The following is a 26,618-nucleotide window of genomic DNA, read 5'->3' on the forward strand; positions in this document are numbered from 1 at the left end:
CCATCCAACTCCTGCGTTTTTCTGTATTTTTAGCCTCACGCACACAAACCTCACAAACAGACGAATGGGCCAAACTTACCGTCCACTTTAGTGTAGGGCTTCCATTTGTAATACCAGCCCCTGAACGGCTTGCTGTTGTACTCTGCACACTGCTGGGCCCGGAAGTCCACAGCATTAGGGGGACATGGACGAGTGTTACACAGCTGGTTGAAACGGCTGGAGCCTGGGCAGAATTTACCATTGTTCTGTGGCCTGTGATTAAGACAAGACAGAAGACAGAAGGCACAAAGTAGAGTGTTTTATTTGCACGGTATGTGCACATCCAGTGCAGAGCTTTAGTTTTGTGTGTGTCACTTTACTGGTACCAACACTATCGGCAAGAAAAAGGGTTCTTGACACACTCCTGGGACACTGGCCCCTGACAGCCTCCTCCCACATCATCATCTTCATCATCATCGTCATCATCGGAGATGTTTGTGATAAGTGTTATAAGGGCTCTGAACCCTGCCTGAAGAGTGATGGATCACTCTGTGGCGTGACTTCGGTGTTTGTTGCTCACATCCTGTTTATCAGCTGGATCCTTGTTGAACACAATGAGGAAACGGATCGCAACATTTGAAGGTCGCAAAAAGCAACACGTGTGCACACGCAAAAGTGCTCGTTCGTAGTTGTGACATCAACATATGTGCTCGCTACTAAAAGGCGCTCTCTTTGTGTTTTCTTGTTCTTGGGGTGGGGGATGCATTTGCATATTTGTGAAATACATTAGATCTCTGGAATATTTACATACGGAAAGATAAAGTCCAAGAAAAGTATTTATCACAGAGTTATTCATACATATTATTCAGTTATTAATGATGTTCCTAGTATAGAATGAAAATGCATTATAGTTTAACTGTAAAATGATTCTGTTGCATTAAATAAATGTAAACATTAGTTGCCACAATCACCTGAATGCATCTGTCCCATAGATGGCCCTGGCACTAACAACCTTATTTTCATCTTCCTCATCCATTAGTGCAGATCAGGGTGGGACGATATTAATTATTGGTATCAATTATAAGTATCGTCCAAGTTCTGAAGCCTTCCTATAGAAAATAATGTAAAGCCACTCACGTCAGTTTAAGGCAACTTCCGATCGTGATGAAACGTAGCAAAATTCCAAAGCACCAGAAGGCTGGAGGTCAGGGTTGATTGGAGGGTCACACTAAAGAGTTTAACCCAAATCACAAATGGTCGCATCTACTCTGAATCCAGGTGTCACCCGTCATTTGTGGTGAGGCAGAAACTTTAATTGAGTGGAAACCACAAATAAAGGGCCCCAAATGCTTAATATGTTTAAAATCCCCTTTTTTTTCTTTTATACACAACTGGGAAATTTAAAAGAAACTCCAGCTAATTCAATTAAATGGAAGTCATGCATCGCTGGTTGCCATACAAGGTCATTTAGAGGTACAGACTGGTGTGAAAAGGCTTTGCTAATCAGGGATGGACATTGACAGGGTCTGAGAGCACCTGAAGTGGGCTTGGAAAAAAAAATAATAATCAGGTGAGATAATGGAATGGAAGAAGCCAAAGCTTCACAGGGCACCTCTCACAACAGACACATAAGTGAAGACTAGATCCCAAAGCAAAGCCGGTCTAGGGACCGCTGTAAAGTATGTCAGTAAACTCTTTTAGCTAAACAACAGGACAATGTACCGGACAGTTGTAGTATTACTAGATAATTAGACATTACTAACAAGATGACAAATGCAGCCTTGATGTTGCACGAGCATTAACGACTCAAGTCAGACTTCCCAGGCTTTCTAAACTCATGCCATGCATTCCAACAACAACCACCAACAGGGAAAATTGACTGTAAGTGTTTACCAGAATGGCCGGGAAACACACCGGCTGGGGAACCATGCTGCTCAGATGTGTTATAAAACGAGTTCACTCCGAGTTGCAAATTACTGCAACACCATGGAGAAGGAACTAAAAGGCAGAGGAATGGTTCACATCAAGTGGCGATACCACTCCAGACATTTTTCTTTGGTAGATTGACAATGCAAATGTCAACGCGGACAATCCCTTGAGCAAAAGTTGATGCCGCTTTGCTGTTGGTCCATTTTTTAAGAAAGAAAATCCAGCTGTTTGTCCCTTCAGACCTGGATTTAATCAAACAGAAACGTAGCTGCCAAGAATGATGGAGCTCAAGGTGTGTGTGCAAGTGTGTGTGCATGTGTGTGTGTGTGTTGTGTTGCTGATCTTGCTTCCTGAAGAGGGGATTTGGCCCAGGTTCCCCTTGGCCTGATCCTATTAAGACTTAGCGACAGACGAATGCAGCACACATGGAATTATGCTCACGACAGGAACACAACCTATACTGGTCAAGGCCTTTTGATCGGAGGCCAGTATTAAACAAGGGCGGTAACTTGAGAAAGACGTTCAATTGACTCTCTGCGTTTCGCTTTTCTGGTACTTTCTCCGTTTTTGCCCATCTCCTGCTCCTTTCTTCTAATTATGCCTTATCGCCGTAGCTGTAAATCAATCGCAACAGCTTTTCAGTTTGCGACATTCCTGTTGTCTCTATAACTCAACTGCAGCGACGGCGTAGCAAATCTGCCCAATAACATAAGCTGAAACTGAACTCCTGTGGGTCAAAGGGGACCAGTCTCGCCTACCGGTTGGGTAACCTCCCTCCCAGGCCCTCACACAATTTAATATATCACCTATCTGCTCCTCTGCCACCTCCTGTTAAAGACCTTAACCATCTGGGAGACTATACCAAACAAGGGCCTATCTAACAACACCTCATCAGACACCGCCGCGCTCTTTAAAATGCATCTTTGTCAAAACGTGTTACCCACAAAACCAGGTCAAGACGGTGAACCTAATCTCTGAGGATTGTTGGTGAGGATTAGGGTGACTGTGTTTGATCTAGCAGGTGGTCTGCGAGCAGAGGAACGGGGCGGAGGGAGGGCAGAAGATTCGCTTTCTGTCTTGGAGAGACTCCTGGAAGCAAAGACTTTAATCCTGATCCCACAGACGTTTGAAAGGCTGGGCGAAAGACGCATATTTGGTTTTGAGCAGAATCAAATGAAGCATTTTCGATCCGTCAGTGTTGAGTGAAGATTTTGTTGCAGCGCGGAGAAGAAAACCTACGCGTAACTATCGTCTCTGACGCTCATTTATTCAAATAATTTCTGCTGCACTATTGGCTGGAGGGTTCAGAACGTGTCAATGATTAATTGTGTTTTTCTAAAAGAACACCACAAACTATCCAAACACTTCAGTTTGTGGGTGAAGATGACATTCGAGTCAAGCCGTCCAACTCAGACTAATCCGTCTCATTCTATTCAGATTAAGAGCAAAGTGTCCCTGCCAAAGGAATCGCAGAGATTAGTGGGGACGAACACACTCTGATGAGTCAGAGGCTAAAATATGATTCAGATTTGCGTGTTACATTTGGCCGCAGGTCTGAGTGAATTTGGTCGGAGAATCCCTTAGATAAACTTTATATTGATAACGGCGCCATGACTTCCTGTCTGCGTGGCGAATGTCAGAAGGTCACCACCCTACAGTCAGGTACAATCTGGAAGCCGACGTTTGCCTGTGTTCATTCGAGCGAGGTTTAGAACTTAACCACAATCAGGGCAGACTTCATTAAAACCCCAGTAAAATCTCAGATGCCCCTTTGGACATATAATTAAGGGTGACTCCTTTCAAAATATCTATTAATCTGAAAGATCTGAAAAGTTTGCAGGAATCCTTAAAAAGTGTCAGCCAGCTGCGATCTGCCACGTCCGTCGTATCGCCGCAGTTTCGTTTAAATTATACCGACTTGTTGACTCGTCCAAGGGAGACTGGTCCAGAAGTAAATAACAAAGCTTCGATGACTCTTCACTTGAATATTACAAAGAACTGCCAGATAGCAGCAAATTAGCTCAAATAAAGTCCCACGAGTGCAGGGAGTTTGCAGAAAAGCAGAAACACCAGTGGAGGAGTATAAATGCTCAACAAGGGCCTCAGACGGAGATAAAATTAATAAATCCAGTTTACGCCGGTAATGAGTTTCTCTGAAAGATGTTAATTAAGCAAGTTCCAGAAGTCCTCCAACAAACATTTGTCAATGAATGGTTTTATCATTTGATCACTGAATTTACTTGAAAATTCCCATGTGATCAGATTTATTTAGAGATTAGTGTTAATTGTTTTCGCCAGTGGTAATGAACTATCCATAATCCCATCATAGCAGATCTGGAACAGGGTCTCTTTGTTACAACAGGGTCTCCAGCTACACTGAACGCACCACTGCTCTATCGGCTATAAAAGGAGGATAGACTTTATGTGATGACATCTGTAGCTTTTCTGTACTGATCTTGACTGGGCCGAGCTTTGATTTATGATGGAGTAACAGAGCGAGTTTGCATTGCTGTCTTCGTTGCGCTGGCTGTTGTTTCGTTGGGTGTTCGTTCACTAATCCGGGTCTGGATTCAGCGGCAGCTGTTCTGCCACTGAATCCACAAAGCGCCGGACCCCCATGACTCCTCATGAGAAGGTGAGCCCACTCAAGGATTGACACGTTCCTGTTTGGAGCCAAGCGTGGCTGGGCCCCATGCCTGAAAACCAGCCCACTACTTAAAGCTCGGAAACTTGGGACAGTGTGACGGCGGATGCAACAAGTGTGTTATGTGTGTTTAGTCTATGGTTTAAAAAAAATTGCATCTATTTGTTTTTTGGGACCACTATTTTCCCTGGCGGGTTCGTGAGGATGGTCCTGGAGCCTATCCCAGCATACAGGCAAAGGCAGGGTGCAACCCTGGACGCCTATTTCTGGGGGGAACTTTTACAAATTCAACCAAAAAACCACATTTCCCATCAAACAACAGTAAAAAAGAAGAAACTAGGAAGAAGTCAGTAGAAGTGGTCGATATCCCCTCTTTGTCCCACTGACCCCATCATCATATTTTAACATTATATTACTTTTTTTTCCACTGGCTGCTACGCAAATACATCCTTTGGTGCCACAGGAATGATAAATGAAGTTGACAGCTAACCTGGTTTAAGGGCTCTGCAGCTCTTTAAGGTCTGCCAGTCATGGTGTATAATGTGTATCATATGAGGGTCAGACTCCCTCTGAAAACTTTGATCCCTGGCAGGGATTAGGAGACGAGTGGGCAGTGATGGACAGAACAGCCACATCGCTGTCCGCCTTACTGTTCTGTAAGCACTCAGGAAGTCACTGGAGCAAAGAAACTCATATGGGGTAATAAAATCTGCACTAAAAGGAATTGGTGGTATTAGAGGAGTAAAGGTAACACAGCCAATTCAAAGATCTGAACTTTCAGTTAGGGGATAAAGCTAAAGCTATGAAAACACATGATGGATTAAGGGAAAAACACAAAAACGATAAATCAGGATGATAATCTGTAGGATTTTAACAGTTATTGTTGCCCTCAATTGCTCTGCCTGGGCTACACTAGCAACTGCTTCTGTTTCAGAGGGCAAAATACAGCAAATGGAGGAAAAAACCTCTGGAATCAACAGAGATGTCAGTTAAACTGGAATACAGCAAGGCTACCGAGGTATGTTCATATGGTCGTCTTAAATCAAAAGCAGGTTATTTCAAACCGAGACCATTTCTCTTCTGTCCTACATCTGCAGTTCATTTGGGGACATACAGTGGAAGTGCGCAGGTGAGCGCAAGGACGCTTTTCAAAAGAAAAAAAGAGGTCTGAGTCAAGGTTTTCCTCTCAAGTGCGTGTGGCCGTTATGTGGTGTTACGCGATTACAGCGTATTTCAAAATAACCCAGGTTAAAAAGATCAAACGCCGATGACATGAAAGCTGTTTATGTGAGGACTTGCAGGAATGAAGAAAGCAGCTTTTTCCCTGTGTCCCTGTCCTGACAACAGCTCCTCTAAAAGTATAACAAACAGGTATGTGTGCAGACCTGCAGAACTTATTATTATCTAACCTGTTCTGACTCTTTTTTTTTTTTTTTGCATAAAAGTCTGCAATCATAGCAGAACCAAAGAAGCGGAGATTATTCAAGGTCTGGTGAGATCAAGTTGGCACATCGAATGTTGTTTGTTTTCCAGTGTTGGCAACCAGATGTGATGGAGGATTATTATTTCTATAGAGCAAAGGTTCTTCCTGAAAAGCCCTTATCAACCAGCATTGTTTCAGCGTGACTGTTTTGTCGATGTCAAATGGCACAAACCACAACAAATCCTAACGTGAATAATAAAATGAAACGGCAGGATTCATTTCGTGTTCTTCTGCATTGCTGTTAAAACCACATTAAAGCTCAAGGACCATTGTTGCAGAGGCTGGGAGAGAACAGAGCAGGAACCTAGAGAATAGCAAGGGTGGATCTCAGCTCTGAAACCCAGCATAACAACTATGGATGTCTCCTGTTGGTGTAATGACACGCACAGATCCCACTGCTAACGAGAGGATCTGCACTGTGGGATCTGGGTCTGCAGAATTATGGAGAATTATGTTTGTGTGAGTGAGCAGCAATGGGGGATGTTTGCTGACTGTCTTGGCAGCTTTGAGAGAAAAGAGCATGCTATTAGAAGGTTTTCCTTGTCTGGAGCATGGGGAGAGATCGTCTGTCTGTCTGGACTGTCAACCCGACGGATGAGAGCCGCTATCAGGAGCGTGTGCGCTCATACCGAGTGCACGCGCGTGTGCTCGTGCGTGCTGACAGCAACCTGGCAAACATCACCTTCAGGTGTTCAGAAACAGAAGGATTTTGAGATGTGTGGCTTTCAAGAATTTCTTTCTGGCCCAAACTGGGAGGAGGATTGTTAAAACAGTCACCCATGAATGGCTTTTTCATCTGGACGGGGAAATGATGGCAGGAATTACAGTGAATTTGAGACGCGGAGAATCACCTGAAGTTACTGAAGCGTTTATTACCTCGGACTGGTGCAGGAGCGTTCCCTGTACATGACTCCGCCTCCACAGGTTCTGGAGCAGTCGGACCACTGAGACCATGCTGACCACTGGCCATGGACGGCCTTGGGTCCGTGCTCGCCAAATTTGATGCACTGACCCCTCCGACACCACTGGAGAAATGCAAAAGTATCGTGTAAGAGAAGATGCAGAGAAGCGAAGTCCTTATGGGCACTTGCAGTTTGTTCCCGGTTAATTCATTAACCTTAGTTTAGCCTTGATTAAGGTTGAATAAATATCCAGCTGTGATGTTCACACAAGTTCAGTATGTCGCCGTTCTGCATACTAAGGGTTTGGTCATTTGTGTCCAAAATGGTCATCTGACCAAAAAATCGTCCACTGCTTCACATTTGGAGTTACAAAATTTCACAAAAAAACATTCAGTTTGAATTACTCCTTATTCAAAGGATCAGTATGTAAAAAAATGTGTTTAAAGTGTTCATAAAATAGGCCTGATAAAGCCAAGAAGAATTGAATGATCATTTTCTCCTGGACAGGTAAGATTTAGCTTAGTTTGGTTATTTTAATTCAAATAAACGTAGGCAGGGACATTTCAAATGTTCTCTCCAGTCAATTAACGTGATGCGTGTTGGTTTATAGTTCGCTAGCACGTATGCAGGTGGATCATCGAACTGACGAAATAAAAAATGTTTCAGGTATAAAAACAGCGACTCATCATTGCTAACATTAGCAATGTCAGAGCCAGGTTCTCTAGCCTAACACTGAGATGCTGTGGAAGAGTTCCCACATTAGCACGGCCATTATGACAAGTTGGGCAGACGCTCAGTTCTAATTAAAGGAACCAAATGTCTTTACATATTCTGCAAGGAGCAGATTTAATCATTGGCTAACACCGACACTCCTACAAGAAAAACATTCACATCGGTGCACACTGTCCAAAGCAACAATAAAAGAATATTCATTTGCCGCCATGCAAAGGCTTTTGCTCACCATGTCGGGGCCACAGGTGGTGCCCTCTGCTGCAGGCATGAACTTGGTCTCACACCTGTGTCCTGTGCGATGACACCAGAGCGACTTGCAAATGTCCTGCCACACAAATCAAACGCAAATTACAGGGTGATTTTTGCAGCCGACTTGTTTGACGCTACACCTGCTTTGTGCCAGGACCACCATCGTGGTTCGCTTGGTCGGCCCCTGATACCCAGGAGCGAGGTTTCTCCTCAACGCCCGGGTGTCCGAGCTAATTCCTGTGCTTCGCCATTGAAAGGAGATATAACCGTATGTGCCATCTGACCCAAAAATAAAGAGACGTAGCCAGCAAGCAAGCACAGAGCGAGAGCTGGAGGTCGAAAGACAAGCGGCAGCATCTGGCGATCTGCCCAAATAAAACCGCCAACAAGACAGAAAGTGAAGAGGTGGTGAGTGTTGGTGTTGGTCCCCTCGCTGGCATGGGTCACTGGCACTGAGCAGGTGGTTGACAGCCACACAACACAATCCATACGATAAAACAGGAGCAATAGTTTGAAAGGCAGCCACAAATCCGCCATTCACATGCGTAGATTCATTTACCACCCACAGACTTGTACTTGCTCACGAAAGAAATGCAGATGTCGTGTTTGATCTTGTGTTGCGGAAACATGGCAGAGGTTTAGAGAGGTTGTAAATAGTCACAGCAATGTCTCCTGCGTTAATCCTCCATATACACAGCTTGGCAAAGTCGATTTCCCAGCAATTAGGGCTCAGCCGTCATTGAAACAGCATTTACATGTGAATTAACATCCATGAATAGGCCAAACATAAAGGCCTATATACCCCGACCACAAGGCTTTGAGGGCAGTCTGGGTATTCCCACTGAAATGATAGGATGCATTTTAATGAAGGGTCAGGTGCTGGGAGTTCAAGGCTTTTGTGAAGAAGTCCCGCTGATTTATAAAACCCCAATTAAGCAGCACCTCCTTCGTGGCAGGAGCCCAGGAGAGCGCAGCTCCGACAAGTGGGCACTTTGACTTTTCAGCTTTATTTACAACGGAGCCGTGGTGAATATGATAAAGAACGTCTCACCTTGACAAAATCAAGGCTGCACAATTTGGCCTTGGAACCGAACTGCCACTTGCACTGCGTGTCTGCATCGTACAACTGTCCGGGAAGCTTTTCGGGGTACTTGTACTGACCGATTTGCTTCGGCTCATCCACCAGACAGGATGCCTGGGTTGTCCTGGCGAACACAAGAAGCCATCCATGTTTCAGACGTGGGAGTTCAAGCACTACCGAGTGACTAGTTTAACACTGTTGGTGCGCTTAAATGCAGCACTGACACCAACCCGAGGAAGCGGCTGAGATACTGGCGGCTGCAGGTGGACCAGAAAAAGACTCCGTTGTTTCCGGCCAGAGTTGGAGACATAATGTTGCCTTCTGTCTTGCGACAAGGGTTCCCCTCCCCGTCATGGATCATCCCAAAACTGCAAAACAGAGGAGAAATTCAGCAAAGCACCGAATAATAGCCGTTTTACTTTCATGAGGAAGTTGGAGTAACAAAATAAACCGAACAATTAAGGTGAAAAATGCACAATGCAAGCAAGTTTTTATTTATTAGAAAGTCAGCGAATACTCTTGGGCTGAGTCAGCATTTTTCTTCAGCATGCTCCCTATTTAACAGGCTAACTCGCTTGGGACACCGATGCTCACAGATCACGACACATCATTGCCGTTTTCTAATTTCAGACTGGTTGGATAAGTTGTGCGTGTTTGATATTCTTCATTAGGTATGTTTAGTTAGAAATATTTTCTGTCAATGGATACACCTGAAAGCACAGGAAGTGACATGGACATATGTTTGTCACAGGTCGTGTCGGGCATACTTGTGTCCAGACTCGTGCGCGATGGTGAAAGCCAAGCCCAGTCCTGTGTCCTCATTGATGGTGCAACTTCTGTATTTGCTGCACATTCCACTAATGGGTGCAAACCCTGGGAATAACAAAGAGGTGCTATCATTAGGCGGTATTAGCTGAGCTCTTGATTAATAATCTGTAAGACAAACACAATCGTCCACCCACTTCCAGCCACTGTGAGCCGAATCAGTTGCAAGTGTAACACAAGTTTTCACCACAAAACACACTCAAGTGGTCTGTTTTGGAAGCAATCACTTACAAAGCAGGGCAAAACTCTTGTTATACTGTTTATTAAAATAGACAAAAACTTTTCTATGTTTGGCATTTATACATAACAGGATTTTACACCCTGAACTCTGGACCATTTCAAATCAAGTTCAGCCTTTTGATTCCTGCTTATTGTGGGTTTTGGCCCTTCTATTTATAGAAGGTTTCTTGTTAACTTTAAACACCCATGGAATGAAACTGTCTTCGTCTTGTGAATTCTGATGTTTGTTAACATTTATCGTGGATTGGTTTTGTCTGGTGTTTTCATACTCACAAAGTTTGTATTGCTTGTATCACAAGATGCGCATATAAGTACCTCTAATCTTATTTGGAGTATAAATCAGAGTATGGGAATAGAAATCGTTGTATATCTGAATCCTGACGAGAACGTATTGAAAATTATCTCGGTGCAAACGAAGATGCCCAAACGCTGAGGCACACATGCCAGACCAGCAGGTGGCGGTACCTTTTCTCTATCGTTCATCAGGTCGATTTGTTACCTGCAGGACGTCGTAAATGCGTCTCTGCTGGTTCAGATGCTGTTTAGGGCTTCCAACTGTTGCAGAAGAAGCATTGCAATGTTCAAAATGGTGAAGAGCGCAAATCCTCGGATCCACCATCTTTGCTATGGTTCTTCTACTGAGTCTTCTTCTTCTACGCCTACACAAGGTCCGTGGTTACTCACGCAATTTCAGTTGCCTTCGGCTGCAGTGCAGACGACCAGAATCACACAACAGATCTCGTAGCTTTTCTTAAAATGCTCCACTTTGTGGCTCGTTTTTGTGTTTTCGTTCCGCTCCTTTTTTAGGCGTTCCCAATTTCACCGGAAAAATTTGTTGCCATCTACATCTCACAAATATTTGTTATTCAGAGATTCAGCTCCTGAACTCTAGCACGCAACAATTAGTAGTTTAAAGCACTAATTAAACTCTCAGCCAATATATGCTGGCTCCATTCTGCTGCCTCAGCTGTCTTTTGTTCTTCCAAGCCCTAATGTTCATCTTTGAATACAAACCCCAGCATATCAAATGCTATAAAGACTAATACCTAATGAACATTTGTTCCATTTTTTTACTCGTCAACATATCACATCATTCCCCTGTGTTAAAAAATTGAAACAAGCATCAGCTTCAAGTTGGTTTTCTTCATACCAAGTGTGTCACAGGGTTCATTTTTCCAGGAGCAGATGTCCAGTCCGGTGAGCAAAACTGCATGATCGTGGCGTTTACCACCCTTCCCTAAGAGACCCGACTGCCATTGACAAAAGCTGTTGAGAGACTGGTCAGCATGATGACTGATGGTCAAGCCCAGCTGCAAATGAATAACAGAGACAACGGAGCAACAGGGATCACATTTATTAACCAGCGGCTGTCAGGTGAAGTGTTTTCTGTGAGTCTACTGACCGGGTCTTCTTCCAATAACAACAAGCTGACCACCACAATGTTGATATCTGACCCTATGGTGCCGTCCTTGAAAAGACTGGAAACCTGGGGAAAAGCCAGTGAGCAGAACATCAATATTCTCTTCACCTCCTGTTGTTCAGGTAGAGACTCGAGGATCAGGTTTCAATGGCACCCAAAAAGAGACGGATGTTTATTTTAGCTGAGATTTCACCCAAATACCCCCCCACCAGTCCTGCTGGTAAAGGAAAGAGTGTCCTCACCATGTTCATGACAGTGAGGACGTAGGTGGTGACGTTGTCTCTGCCATGTTTCTCCAGCATCTTCCGGTCTGCCACCACCAGAGTCTCCACGTTCAGACCCCCCACCCTATTGGAATTGATGGGGGATCTCTTTGCCCTCCCCGACTCATCCGTCGCAGGTGTGGCAAACTCATCAGGCATAATGAAGCGGTCGTCCGTGGGGGGCTTGGGGGCATCTAGGATGTTGAAAGGGGAGGGATGGATGGGAGGAGGGTCAGAGGGGGTATGGATGAACTGGGTTTTTCTTTCCTGGCTCCTGCTGTGTGATCAGAGGACAGCATCTGGTGTTGATTGGACAGGAAGTTCAGTGCCTACGCAGCTTCTTACCTCTCAGCACAAGGAGGAAACGTTAAACCATCAAACCACATGATGGCCTGAGACTGAGATCCACTGACTGGATACAGTTTATTAAAGTCATCGCACTGAATATTTAAACATTAAATTGGATCACCTGTGGTTTCAGCAAGACCATTTAGAATATTTAAAACCTCAGCTTCTAATTTTAAGTAGTAATTTACTTTTCTTGTCAGTAAAAAAAAGAAACAGCTAGGAAAAGGAGGTTCCCTTACATACATTGCTTGCGGCGTCCGCAGAAGTGTTTCCTCTCTAGTTTCTCTTGTTGGTCGTCATGGTGATGATGATGCTGCTGGTGCTGTTGCTGGTATGGGTTTGCAGGTCTTGACGAGCTGGTGCCAGATGATCCTCTGTGGACAACGTGCTCCGCTGAGCGCTTGTAGATCACGTGTGGGTGGTGGCCATCGGGAGCTCGGTAGTTGTGTTCCTCAGCCAGATGTTGTGGAAGCGGCGCAATCAAATACTCCTCCTGAGACATACGGATGAAACCTGCCTGCAAAGGAGGTCGAGATCAGTTAGGGAAAACACATAAAACTCAGGGGAATCTTTTCCTGTTTGCTGGTTCGTGTCTAAAATAGTCTCCCCTTGGCCGCCCACCATGCAATATGATGCATTCATCTTCTCAATTTATGCATTTAAGCTGCTAAACTGTGGCAAACACTGTTTTAAACCAGATTTTTAATATATTTATTACATGCAACTAGCACACGCCTGTTTATTGCTATCCATTTAAACGTGTACAACGTCAACGGCGACACGGCTTTAATACCGTGACATCCAACAGATTCGAGTAACAACTACAGAATACACTTCAGTCCTTCCCCCGATCGAATGACCTACAGCTAAAAGCTAACTCTACATTACTCTGGAGAACTCTAACTTGTCACAGATGTGCACACTGACAGAGCTTGCACATGCTAAAGGGAGGAGATGTCTTATTTAACCGTGTTAGAACAGTGAATAGCGTAAAATCTAATTTTTATGGAGAAATTATTAGGGTTTTTTTGTTTTTAATAGTAAATCAAAATCATGTGTCAAGCCTGGATCAGTAAACATCGGGGGTGTTTGCTCTGCCTTATAATTGTCTTAAAACTGGGCAGTACGCAATGCAACATTTTTGTTTCTGACTTTTTACTTTGGCATCATATCTCTTCATGGATCTTTGATATGATTAGCATTTTTTAGTTCGGAACATTTGAAGAGAGTTACTGGAACTAATTAATGACAGAGCAAAAGATGCCCAGATTTGAAGCTGCGTTGCTCTGCTGCAGCAGTCACACCAACCAAGTCAGACTAATTGCGCAGGAAAAAAGGTGCATGGGAAAGATTCTGCTGTTGTTGGCACGTTTTCTTCATTAAAGAGAGCTGAGAACACGGTTCACATGTACGGCTTATGAGGACATTGTCATAGCAGCAGACGAGTTCAATGTTTTGTGTCTCTGTTCTAGCCGAGAGGCCTTAGCCGCCCTCTGAACTGAGAAACTGAGCTGCTGAACCTTAAACATTCCGTCTGACCACGGAATTCTACCTAATTCACCACGCGAACCCCCAAATGCCCACAAAAATTACTCCTGCACAAACAGGCGCAAAGGCAAGCCCTTCCGAAATTTATCAAAAGCATGTGCACACACTCATACTCGCTCACCCAGTGACCTCTGACCTCTTTGTGTGTGTATGTCCTGTCATCTACTTCCTCAGCAACCCGCTGACATTTTTGTGTCACTGTGTTTGTCTGTCTGTCTGTGGATCAGTGTGTGTGTGTGTGTGTGTGTGTGTACGCGTGACAACCCACACACCAGCTTCTGCTGAGCTGACCCCATTCCACCCAGACTAGCAGGTGGCAAAATAAACAGAAGCAGGACAAAGGGGAAGCCATGGCGGAGCTCTTGCTGTCAAAACACTGCCTGGATCCATGGCAAGCTGCCATCATCTGAGCCATCCATCCATCCTTCTAACCATCCATCCGTCCAACCTTCCTTCCATCCATCCTCCTCTCTAACCAAGCGCCCAGCTGCCAGCACACCTTTCATCTGTCCATAAATCATCTTCTGCCTCCATTAATCTTGTACATTTCAACTGGAACTTTTACAGGAAGCTAAATGTCAACCTTCATTATTTTGACTACATGTAGGTTCCACATGGTCCTGTGGTCAGGAGATTTGTTCTGCAGTGTCAATGGCGTGAGCTACAAGCACATCGATACCTGCCAAAATAACCTTGAGCATAATATTTCACAGTTCGCTGCTCCCACAGAAACACACCTGCAAGCTAAGTGGAAGAAAAGTCCCCGATTGTGTGGCTAGGAATCGACCAAATCAAAATCTTGATTTGTAGAAAGAGAGGGGAAGTGTGGGCAAAACTCCAGCTTCCCGAAATAGTTTGGAATTCAAAACAGAGCTCAAAGAGGTCAAAGGAGGCGTCTCCGATCAGCAAACACGCCGCTGTCGCCTTTGATTGTTTCCATCTCTTCGTTCGCCTTCCTGTCTGGCAGACCTGACGTGCAAACAAATCCAACTCCTACAGATCAAACACTCAATTCCCTTAATTGATTTGACAGTGCTTTCTGTCAAAGGATATCAGTATAATGATGACAGGTTTGTTTTTTTTGCTCTGCTTAGCAAACAACTAGGAAACCATGTTACAGAATAGAATTTCTCTTTTTCCCCTGCACATTTAGCATTTTATCTTGTGTGAGCACAAAGGTCTTGCTGGCTTGTCCCTCACTCTGCGTAAGGCTCATACCTGATCAATGCAGGAGGACCTCCAGAGGAACCAAAGGAGTCAGGAGAGGGTGAGTTAGTCATTGCTGCATACTTGGAGGAATACTAACTACCCAAGGGTGAAAGGAAGGAGGATAATTTCATGACCTCGTCTGACTGGAGAGACTGAGGAGGTCCTGAAGAAATCCAGGAATATCTGGTGGTGCAGTGCTGTGTTAGCTCAAAGACGTCCAGATTAGGCGCAGCCATGTGTGAGGTGAGCGGTGCACTGCCTTTATCTGTACGAGTGGAGGGATGAGGGCCTGGTTGTGCAGAACTCCTCTAGAGCACATGTATGAAAAGACAATAATAATTATTGATGAAACTCAGCACCCCCCAAACAAAGCTATGAATATTCTGTTCCATTACATATTCCATACATCTCTAAATTCTCACTCTCGCTGTGTCAGCAGATCTGGCAATGGCAGGAAATGTATAACTGTGGTCATAATGCAACAGTGAGTGCGATCAAACATGTACGTTGGATCTGTTGATGTACAGTAATGTAAAACATCAGTCGCTGTAGCTTAAAACAGGAAGTGCATTAATGGATCAAATATGATGGATTTATTCAGCGGCAGGAGCCTGTATTACACACCACTCTGGGAGCTTAATTTAAGTTACAGCACAGCTGATGCAGCCTCATTAAAGATTTCACGTTGTGTAATTAGAGAGAATCCACATGGGAAGTGTGATCAGCTCTGGATATTCTCAGATGGTGACGGGGCCTCTACCTGCTCACACTCAAACGTGCTGCACTGACTCAGTCATCGCGCTGAAGTTCACTCTGAGATAAAAACCAGACCATGGTGCTGAGGATAGAACCACTAATCCCCTCAACAGCTTATTTATCACCACAACCTGCCAGTTCTTTAGCAAATATCTAAGTACAACAACTGCACACTAGTTCACTATTTAAAAAAAACAACCTTTAAATAAATTTAAAAGCGTCGCAAAATACCAAACAAAATGGTTGTTTCGTCAAACGTCTAATGCTACGTAGTCCTGCTATGCTTGTCTATTTTGGAGAAAATGAATCGCTGACTTGACCTGGTGTACTAAAACGACTGCAGCCTTCACACAACACGCCTCTTTTTACCTTCAAACATTAACTTTTTGGGGCCCGCAGTTAAAATACAATATATGAGGAACAACCAGATTAAAAGTCACTCCTTCTGTGTTGCTTTACTCTTGGAAAACTCCAAGCTACTCTGCCAAAGACCTCTGTGCCTTTGCCAAGCTAACGGTTTCTGTAAGGACAGACACCATCTTTAGCTTGTTTCTCTATAAATCGCAGCCTCTTTTAAGGTTTCCTACCATGATATTATAAGGCAAATGAGTAAGTGCTTACATGTTGCTAAAGACCAGTGTTGAGCGGTGAGAAGCCCCAAGCTGGTGATTACTGAGCTCTGAGGCACATCTGTACTCCAGCCCAGTGGAGAAGCTCATGAACACAGTGTGTGGTGAGGGGGAGAAATCATACGGGAGCACGGGGGCCCCTCGGCCATCTAACGTGTTCAACAGAATCGCAATTGGAGTAATTACAGTTTGTCCGAGTGAATGATGTGTATTTAAAATGGGATAAGAAATGGGTAGAGGAGAGAGGGTTATTTTGGATCAGCAGGAAAGAGCCAAGCTGCAGAGCAGGACTTTACTTCTAGACCTGCAAATGGCCACAGTCTGTAGGGCTGCAAAGGGGGTTTCAAGTGGAATTAATTGCAGCACAAGCTGCGTCAGATATTTTAACACAAGCCTCTGCAGTCCGGCTAAACCTTGGAACTTACCATTACACTTAATATAAAGCCACTTTGGGGACGTGGTGCTAACTTTTTTACATTTTCTTCATTAAATCTGAAAACCAGGGACCAAAATGTGCATTTAAAACCTCTGGCTTACTTTTAGTTACCTGGGATTAGGGGGGGCACTCACACTCGGGCCACTTCTTCTGACTTTGAGTGAAATATAACAAGCAACCACTTCACTCATGATAGACTTTCAATATACCCCCCTCCATGTAGACTAGAATGTATTATTAGCCTCTTGTCATATAGTGCTTGTTTTGGCTCACTAATGGCCTTTTGAACAAGCCTCAGTGACGCCCTGTGAGCAGACACAACAGAGGTGAGCACGCAGTGCGAAGAGAAGAAAGGAACGTCTGATGACTCTTTTATCATTTGGAGCCTCTGGGCACGGTCGGTCGTTATCCCGCGAGGACACAGCAGGGAACAGGATGACGACTCCCAAAGCAGGCCATGCAAATGGAAATGTTCTACATCACAGCGCGTCAGCTGCGCCCTAATGTCATCACGGTCATCACAGTGCAGCTCTGATGTCAATGACACCAGGGTCAGACCGTTAAAAACGAACATTATTCTGTCCCCCGAACGGCTCGTGTGGTATTTGCGTATTTGTGTCTGTGGCAGCCGGTGAACTAATGACTGAACCGAGCACATTGGAGAATGACAACTGCACCGAACGGTGCCGTTTAAATACGATGGCATCATGAGCGGCTTCCTCCAACGTGCACTATTTACCATATTGGCCTGTGTAGAAGAAAGACAACCAATAAACGATGAGGTTGGAGACGGAGAATTCTGTTTCTCCTTAAATCAAACAGGAATTTGTGCCTTTATGATTTTTACACCCTTGATCTTCAAATGCAGCTGGATCATTAGTTTACATTCACGCTGACTAAGCACTCGGGTCACCAGTATCCAGATCAGGATCCTTCCAGCACAACATACAAAAAAAATGTGTTCGGAGCAGTGTTGCAGTTCAAGGTTACATTTTAGCTTACACTAGTGGTTCTAAAGTACATCAGCTTTGGTAGAAGAATATCTAAGTCAGAAAATGTGGAAGGGAGACTCATAGACTTGGCTGCATGTTTAATGTTCTCACAGTTTTGTTTCAAGGGGTTTGAACCTCAACCCGCTGCAGTGAGGCCTCTTTAAACTGTCCAGTTGAGCACGGTTAATGAAATGCACAGAGCTTAAAGTGCTTTGCAAACTCTTTATTCCACACTCCTCCTGTTCCAGTCATGTGAGGTGTGTTTGGGGGTTGTGCCGGTTGCTCCTCCACACCGATAGAGGCAACGTCAGATCAGGGAAATAACGAGAGAAAATATGGGTCCTGATTCAAGCAGCACGTGAAACAAGTTTGTGTCATCCTTCGTGCCAAAATTCACGTTTTCAAATCAAATTCTCAGAGTTCATATTTATTCCACGTCAGGAAATACTGTCAGCAGAAGATTGAAGAAGATTGTAATTTTTTCTGGATTTGATTAGCGCAAATGTCTAATATCAAATAACAGATCTCGACTGGGACCCCACTTCTTCCAGCTGTGAGCAAACTGAGTCGATTTTCGTTTTTAGATGAGCCATTTTGCAAGTCTACTGAGTTAAAATGTACGTAATTAATTGTTATTTATGACCTACTCATCTTAGTATTACATAACTAAATGCCAATAGACCCAAAGAAGATCAAACAACCTTCTTGGCAATAATAAATAAGAATCTGAACAAGCAGAGAGCCAGTGTAGTTAATTATTCTCTCAATACATCCACGTTAGGGACTCATCGACCTCCAGCAACAAAAAAGACCCACATTTCTTCATGGGTCGTCTCTTCAACTCCAACTCTCTAAACACTCCAGATGGCTAAACGCCTTTATGTGGAAGAGGAAATGGAGTTTCTTTCAAAACTCCAGGTTTAATTTAGGCCTGGACTCTTTGAGCACATCATCAGTGAGTGTAGGGCGGCGACAATAGCAGGTCCGATTTGATGTATGAGCTGTGTTTGTGGACGTTGTGGCATCCTCTTGAAGACTTCAACACCAGCCATTAGTCTTGTGTGAGAACCTTGCACAGAATAGGAGGCATACAGTACACACACACACGCAGACACACACTCACACACTAAGGTCAGACATTTACACACTGACTCTGTTCTTTCTCTCTCCACACAACATCCCACACCCATGCTGAGAGCCCTCCCCTGCTGCCATGTAAGAGTGGGCACTACATCACTGTCAGTGTGGACCACCAGGGAAATGGCTTAGGGCCACTCTTGAGCTCGGCCCCATCCCTGAATCATGGCCAACAGTCGAGAGCCACGTTGTTGTGGGGAAACATTCCAATTTGTTGGCTTTTACAGAACACAGGCAGGTAAAAAAATGCCTCGAATTCAGTCTAGAAATCGATCATTCGAGTGTTAACTGTGCAGAAACCTAAAGGATTTGACGCCCAATGAAAAACACACGTCAGCGTTGTCCTTATTCCCTGTTTAACGGGTGAGTAATCGAGGGTTGCCTTGACTCAACCATGTGGAGTTTAATGGAATTACAACATCAACACATGTTAAAAATTAAAACTGAATGTTCAAATATATGCCTCTTAGCCAAAAGCTTTTATGACTCTGATGTAACTTACTGACATTTATTCAAACATTTGTCTGTTACTAATCTCATGCAGCCGAACAACGAGAGCGCATCAAGGTTATGACCAATTCTCCGAAATTGGAACAAAAGAAGCGAAGCGCTAAGGAGGCTTGAATGCCACGAACACCTTCGCAAGTGAGGCTGTCAGCTGTACAAAGGCGGCATCAAGAATCCGGAGCGAGGTCGAGAAAAGAGCAAATGGCTTCTTCACACCACAGGAAGCGGCATCAGAAACAGACAGAGGTCGCAGGTTGAGCTCCGCTCTAACAACACTCGCTGACGGTTGCCACAACAAGCGGCACCGTGTCAACGACGGCCATCAGACAGGTTTGATCTCAGGGACTTGAAAGGATGAAGGCAGAATGGGTGTGTTTGGACACTTTCTCCTCTCTTGAGTGTGCAAAGACTTTAGCAGTAAACCAGGGGCCACCTGGGGATTGGGTCATTAGGCCAAATCCAAAACAAGAGCGCAAGTCTTCAGGGCTCGTCAGAAACCTGGAGTATGAGTGATCGATAGGCACGTTTCCGCTGCAGGAACCTCAGGGGGAAGTTTTCCGGGGCCGGAGCCGTTGGTGGGTGTCTCTATTGTAGAAACCGTCCCCAACTAGCCGTTTACAGGAACTGCGTCCCCGCTCCAGTGTCGGTACTTAAAAAATGTTTACCTCCTTCATTTATTGTTTATTTTTTATTATTATATTGGATTTGCCGGCTCGCCCCAGTGACGTCACGGTCGAAACTGTTGCCCGACAATCACACGTTAAACGTAACTCGTGAACCAACCACGACCAAGAGGTCCAAGCGAGAGGAACGGTTCCTACCACGTTCCTGCCCCTAGTTTACCCAAGGAACTCCTGAGTCATCGCTGCAGCCCACTGAGTCGCAGGCCAAGCTGTGGTTGGATTAGCTCTCTCATCTGCTGGAGCTACTGTGTGGAATACGGCAATTTTAGAAGGAAATCTCTTGGGGAAAATCACCCAGATGTTAGAAAATCTTTGATGTCCTAAAAATGATGAAGTGCCTTCTAAAGAGAAGCAGATAAAATATAATTAAGTACCCTCTAGGGCATCCTTTTAGGTTAAAAAAATGCAATAAACAGCTTGTTCTTGAACCTCCCCAGCTGATAAAACATGAGGATGCACCCAGCAGTGTGAATACTAGATGGACACGTTGCTGTAAATTGTGGAATGTCTCGCTTGTTTGGTCGTTGAGCTTTCCATCAAGTTAAGAAAACTTTGTCAATATGCAGACAAATAATTAACACTGTATTACTATTACAAACAAGAAAAGACAGTTGAAATTCGTCAGCAAAAATGAACACAAAGAGGATAAATGCAGCAATCCCACATTAAATATTTAATATTCTAAAGTGTGGATTGCAGTAGAGGGATTCAGTATCATAGCTCAGTAAAGACTTCTTAATATGTTTGTGAGAGACAGAGAAAGATGCCCATTGTTTGTTTCTGAATATTGTATATGCAGATAAAAGTAATGATGATACATTCACACTGGACTCGAGGCTGATGCTGTCTGTCGAAGACCTGAATGCAAACTGTAGGGAATGCACGACAGGCTCCATGCAGCCTAATCCGTGTCTGACCTCACCGACGAGGGCTTGAGAAAGGTCCCAGCAAAGGTCAAGGTTGGCCCAGTCAATGTGAGATAGGAGGCATTCGCCCAACACTCAGTGGGTCAGTAGCGACGCGCTATTTTAAACAGGAAACGTCAATGAGGCGATTCCTTAAATGTGTCAGTCATACAAACCATCATAAAAGAATAGCAGGGTACATCGGTCCAGCACTGATATCATGAGTGAGTCTCACATTTGGCCTCAGAGTTAACCAACAAAACAGAACCTTGCAGACATCAGCAGAGAGTTTGGTAGAACGTTCAAGCTACAGACCTGGATGCAGGGAACACTCAACACACTGTATTTTAAACCATTCCCCACATGCTAAAAGAGAACAAAATATGCAATGTTACATATATGAAGGCCAGAAACAATTAGCCACATAACTGATTTCATCCCCAGCCATTTATGAGAATTTTATTTGTCATTTGCCAAACATTTCTGCTCCTTAATTCTCTCGTGTGGTTACTTTTTTGCTTTTTGGATTTCATTTTAAGGACAGCAATGCCAAAATCCAAGACCTTCAAATCTTGGGAATGATTCTGTCACCAAAATGTCGAATAAGATGTTTTTCCTCTCAGAACACTTTTGCAGGTCGATGCCATCGTAACTCAACTCACTCAACGACTAATGTCTTTTTTCTCACAGGCAGCATGTTCGGCTTGACGGAGCAGACGTCAGAACTGCCGATCTTCATACCGGAGAGAAGAATTCTATCCTGTGAAGGAGCTGCAAGGACAGAGTGGAGCAGTAAATCACCGCTCTGCACGAGTCAGTGAGCAACTCTGAACTTGCACTACGGAGCGTAAGAACCCCCCGGATGACACCCATCCAAGCACTCACACTCACACCCACCCCCGTTCACAGGAGCTGAGAGGATTGGGGTCAATCAGCAGAGCGACCTCAAACGAGAAACCCTCAAAAGAAGAGCGAGGGAACCACTGCCCCTCCTTCTCTTCACTCCTCTTACAAATCGGAGCATTACAATTGAAATGACATGTTTTCATCCCCTCGTGCAAAAGAGAGACAGCTTCATCCTGCCCGGAAACATGGAGCGTGCAACCGAGCCACGACAACGTTAAACCCTGTTCAATTAATGCGGATTCACGCCAGAAAATCCCTGTTTCCATCCATCCATCAATGCTTCCTTTCACCATCGTAGTTGAATCCCATCTCCGTGCGTTTGGTCTCAGTCCCAGCTGGATGTTGAAAACACTCATTGCCAGCCTGGCAAGTGAAGCCGACGTTGACGAGACATTAACGAGACAGAAACCTCATTTCACACACATTTTCTACCCTTTTGTCTGCAGAAATGAGACAATAGGGCGCTCCTTCCCACTTACAATCCAGTCCTCATCACTGCTGACGTCATCACCGCCGCTCTCTATGCGGGGAGCATCCCGGACGACTGTGAGCCCCCCGACAACCAATTCGCATTTGTCTCTTGGAAATAATTTGCCTTTCAAGGTCTAAAAGGCCAGTCTGTCTGTTAGTATTCATGCCATTCTCTCTTTTTTTTTGTATCTCTGGATTTCTCACCTTCTTCCAGACTTCAGAGATGTTGTTCATCCTACCTATTCTTTCTAATTCCAGGAGGGGTCTTAGTGGAAAACAGGAAACAACATCCACTGTAGGGATGGTTAATTTGTATTTACATTACACTCTTGAAGACTCCTCGCTGCCATGAGTGGTTTGGTGATAAGAAATGACAACAGTGTTTTGTTGATTTAATGACTGGGTATTGGCACAGAGACGCACGGACAAGGTGAGAACACACCCAGTGGTTCTTCTAGGCACGATCTTCTCCCAAAACGGTCCAAACGACAATGTAAATGTGGGCTCAGAAGGTTTACCCGAGGGTGCCCCCTTTCTGTTTGAATAACAACAGACTGCTTCTCCTCTGTCCCGAGCTCCAGCAAACATGTGGGGGCTGCAACGTTTTCTAATGTGCATGTTAATTCTGCAGCAGCAAAGTTTAAACGCTGTTTAAAATGTTGCAAACCGACATTAGAAGTATTTACATACTCTATAATGTTGTCAAAAACGTAAGCAGCATGCAACAACTCGATCAATAAAGGCACCATATCGGAGCGGATAAGCTCAAATGCTACAGGACGTGTTTCCAGTCCCATCCTTAGTTGAAAACTTTGTGTTTTCAGGAGGAGCCTCTTCTGATGCACTTGTCCTTTTGTCACTTTATTCATTGGCTGAATTATTCTGGAACATTGTTGCTTGTCCACAGTCCATTTAACAGGCTGAGTGAATACACAGGCGATGATGCTCCGAGGTTGTACTTGGGACAGTGACAAGAGAAGAGATGTAAAGGCTTGAGAGGAGTTAAAAAAAAAGATCAAAGTGATCATCCGGGCCCATTCAAATGCAGTCACGGCCCTTTCACATTGTGTTCTCTGAACGCTTTTAAGAGAACGGGTCAGCGGTGTTTTATTGTGAGAGGGAGCTAGCCTAATGAAAGGAACAATGCGAAGATTAGCAGTGCTAGCCAGGCGGCTCAAACTTCGCCCTGGTTTTAATTGCCCCAAACAAGGGCAAATGTAGAGGCAGGGCAAACAGAGGACAAAAGAGCAGGGCAAGCTCACCAGGAGGAGGTCTGAGGAGCTATGATGGCTGACTGATAAACGTTATGGTTTTTGTGGGATGTAACCTGTCCATCTGGTGTACGATGTGTCAAGGAATGTGTGCTCAGCGCTCCAGGTACTTTGTAATGCACAAGTGGAAACAGTGCGTTGTAATTATAGAGTCCACGTGGTTTAGGGAGAGTGAAGAGTTCATACAATCAATCAGAGCCCATGTGCACATGTCATAAGACATGAGGGGAGTGAACCAAATCTAGTTTTAATTCCAACATTCCCCGGCTATTTCTGCTAGGCGAGAGACCTGTCTGAATACAGGAGGCTACAGCAGTACACACACATCCTGCAGCCATGGCCAAACACTCGCTCACATCACGCAAACTCTCCGACACCTAAGAACGTCTGAATCTGAGGATCTCGCGTGCGCATGTGCTAACAGACAGATGTGTGAGTCCTCAGAACTGATTCTGTGGAGGTCATCTGATGTGAAGTGAGCACCGGATCTTTGTTTGTTAATTATGCTCATGCTAAGCTCATCCTATCCTCACCGGGGCTCAATACTATGCTCGGGAAATATTCACGTACGTACGTATCCGTTGTAAGTTACAATTTTGACGTTTAGAGATCTCACTGTCGGGAGTGAGCGTGCTGGCCGATGGGAGCTGGAAATGGCACAGAAGAAAGTTTATCTTAGCAGGGATACGGAGTAGCAAAGCCAATAACATGGAAAATGTGACGGAGACACGTTTCTACAAGACAACCACCCAGACAACCTTGCAATTAGTGCTGGTATGAACAGCTGGACTGGTGGGTGAGCATGACTCTTCACCACGTCACTTCCAAAGCTACTGTGGGCCAGCCTCTTCCTTTTCTTTCTCTGGCTACGCCGCCTACAACAATTTAACAAAGTCGTTTCGCTGCAGGCATCAATTTTAAAGCCATATGACAGATCGAGGCAAGAAATCAGCCATTCCCTCTGAGACTGTCCTCTCAACGTGTTGGCGCAACACTAAACACTTCAGCTGAATTATGGCCTGAGTTTCCTCATTTGCTAAGATGTGACTTTTCCCTTCATCTTTCAAATTCCTCTTTTTCCTCTGTCTTTACACTCCTCCCAACCTTTAAAGACATCTCACATAATTAGGTCCAGGGACAAGAGGAATTACTCCTTCCAAGAATTTGCAAGTTCTAAATTCGCACAACGAACCCAAATCCCATCCAGTTCCTATAAATTCTGCGAGTTTTCTAAGTTATTCCCCTTTTACTGATATGGCAAATTCAACCATTTACAGCAGTTCCTCTTGCAAAACGTCGAGGTATTTTACAGCGAGGTCACTTTGATACGATGATTTTGATGATTTTGTGGGTCTCACACTAAACAACATAAATCAGAGCTAAATGGACTGAGAGGTAGTCCTCAAGACGGATCATCAAGCGTTTGCGTCAGAGAACACACAGCCGGAATACAGTCGGACACGGTAACAGAACCAAAGCTACTGAATCAAAAAGATGCAAACACTTACTAGTCCAGAGCATGTGGACAGAGCTGCGGAAGAGGACGACAGGTTACGGACAAATCCCTGATACAGGCAGTTGTGAAATCCGGCATCATCCGTCACCGTGGTGATGCCCTCTGAGCCAAGAGACTGCACGGTGAAGCCCGGACCCACAACAGAGGAAGGATGCAGGTCCAGCTGCATGTCCTGTCCAAAAGCTGAGAGCCTGTAGTGCACAGAAGGGGAGAGGGACCTTCGAGCGCGATGGCTTCTGCCGGTGACGTCGTGCGACAGGAACCCTCCATCAGAGTTCACCTCCACCGGGGTAACAAACACATAATCTGGGGGGGGATGAAAGGGAGTCACGTAAAAAAAGGGCACACGAGAGTGCAATTTTTTTTAAATTATCTAGTTTGTCCTTCAACATTCTGTCTTATATCCACAGATATGATTTGGTTTATCAGTTCTTCAGATTCATTTTATAATAAAGTTCAAATAAGAAGAAGAAGAAGGAAAAAAAACATTGATTCATGCAGGTGAGGCAGTTAAGAACATCTACTTCTGGTTTCATTGATGACCTGTAAGCAAGAAAGTCAGTTTCATCTTCTATGAAAAACACAGCGGATGCTTTATATCCAAATGTATTCATGTAAAACTGACGCTATTGGACACAATTGACTCATTTCACTGATGCAAAAGTTGGGTTTCAGAGCAAACATTCTTCATTATTGCTATTCCTGATGACTGCAAAGAGAATCTGACACCAAACGGAATCGCAGATGCAATCAGCAGCATCTGAAAGCTTTCAGGACCGTCAATGAGAAGCAAACGCACGAGTGAAATGACAAGCTTGAGCTGTCAGCTCCTGGTCCCGGGTCATGGGTCACAGCTGGCTTTTCACGAACACGACGCCAGCCTGCATTTGAGATATGGGCCAGAACCTCCGAGCCAGGTTGTAAATATTACTTGGTTCAAAATTTCTGCACTTGTCAGGGTTTCCCTCCAGTAAAATGCTGCTATTTATCCTTTTTTTCCCCTTTAATGATCTTATTTGACTTTCTGAATGTGCGCCACTATCGGGACACTTTCATCACTCCCCACTGGTCACTTCTCCATATTCCCATCAGCCCAGTCAGCACATCCATGAGACCTAAACATGGCTTTCTAATAATTTACAATCAAACGTTGTTTCTCGGAGCCATGCGCTGCAGTAATTGAACTCTGCACTGCCACATCATTTGTTATTTTTCTCCACAAACATGGATTCAGGCCAGCTGGATGGAACCTCAATAGTTGCCAGAAAACAAGCACTCACCGTGATTTAATCCGTGGCTCCCGCTGGAGGAGTAGCTGGCAGAAGCGACGTGGGGGGTGTGGGGGCAGTAGGTGTGCAACGCCTGCAAGACCAAGCAAAATAAATAAATAAATAAATATGGAGCGACAGGTAGCAACAGGTTGAACGCAGTGGAATAAAGCGGGAGCCGGACATGTGATGAATGGAGATCCCCCCTTTTCTTAAACGTGTTGCATCTTGACTTTTATTCGGGGGTGACAAGCGTTCCTCTTACTTATTCCAACTGTCATTGACATTA

General features: G+C 44.6%; 1 protein-coding gene across 1 annotated transcript in view; it reads right to left on the reverse strand.

The window, feature by feature from the left end:
* adamts18 (ADAM metallopeptidase with thrombospondin type 1 motif, 18) overlaps positions 1-26,618 on the reverse strand; it is a 44,418-nt gene that overhangs the window by 17,333 nt on the left and 467 nt on the right. The window contains 12 exon segments of the mRNA XM_057017387.1: positions 80-252; positions 6,912-7,060; positions 7,899-7,994; positions 8,970-9,123; positions 9,230-9,367; positions 9,767-9,872; positions 11,215-11,374; positions 11,467-11,550; positions 11,727-11,941; positions 12,339-12,612; positions 25,054-25,367; positions 26,342-26,423. Coding sequence (XP_056873367.1) covers positions 80-252; positions 6,912-7,060; positions 7,899-7,994; positions 8,970-9,123; positions 9,230-9,367; positions 9,767-9,872; positions 11,215-11,374; positions 11,467-11,550; positions 11,727-11,941; positions 12,339-12,612; positions 25,054-25,367; positions 26,342-26,423 — 1,945 coding nt within the window.

The sequence above is a fragment of the Takifugu flavidus genome, chromosome 2 (assembly GCF_003711565.1).
Source record: "Takifugu flavidus isolate HTHZ2018 chromosome 2, ASM371156v2, whole genome shotgun sequence".
Classification (NCBI taxonomy): Eukaryota; Metazoa; Chordata; class Actinopteri; order Tetraodontiformes; family Tetraodontidae; genus Takifugu; species Takifugu flavidus.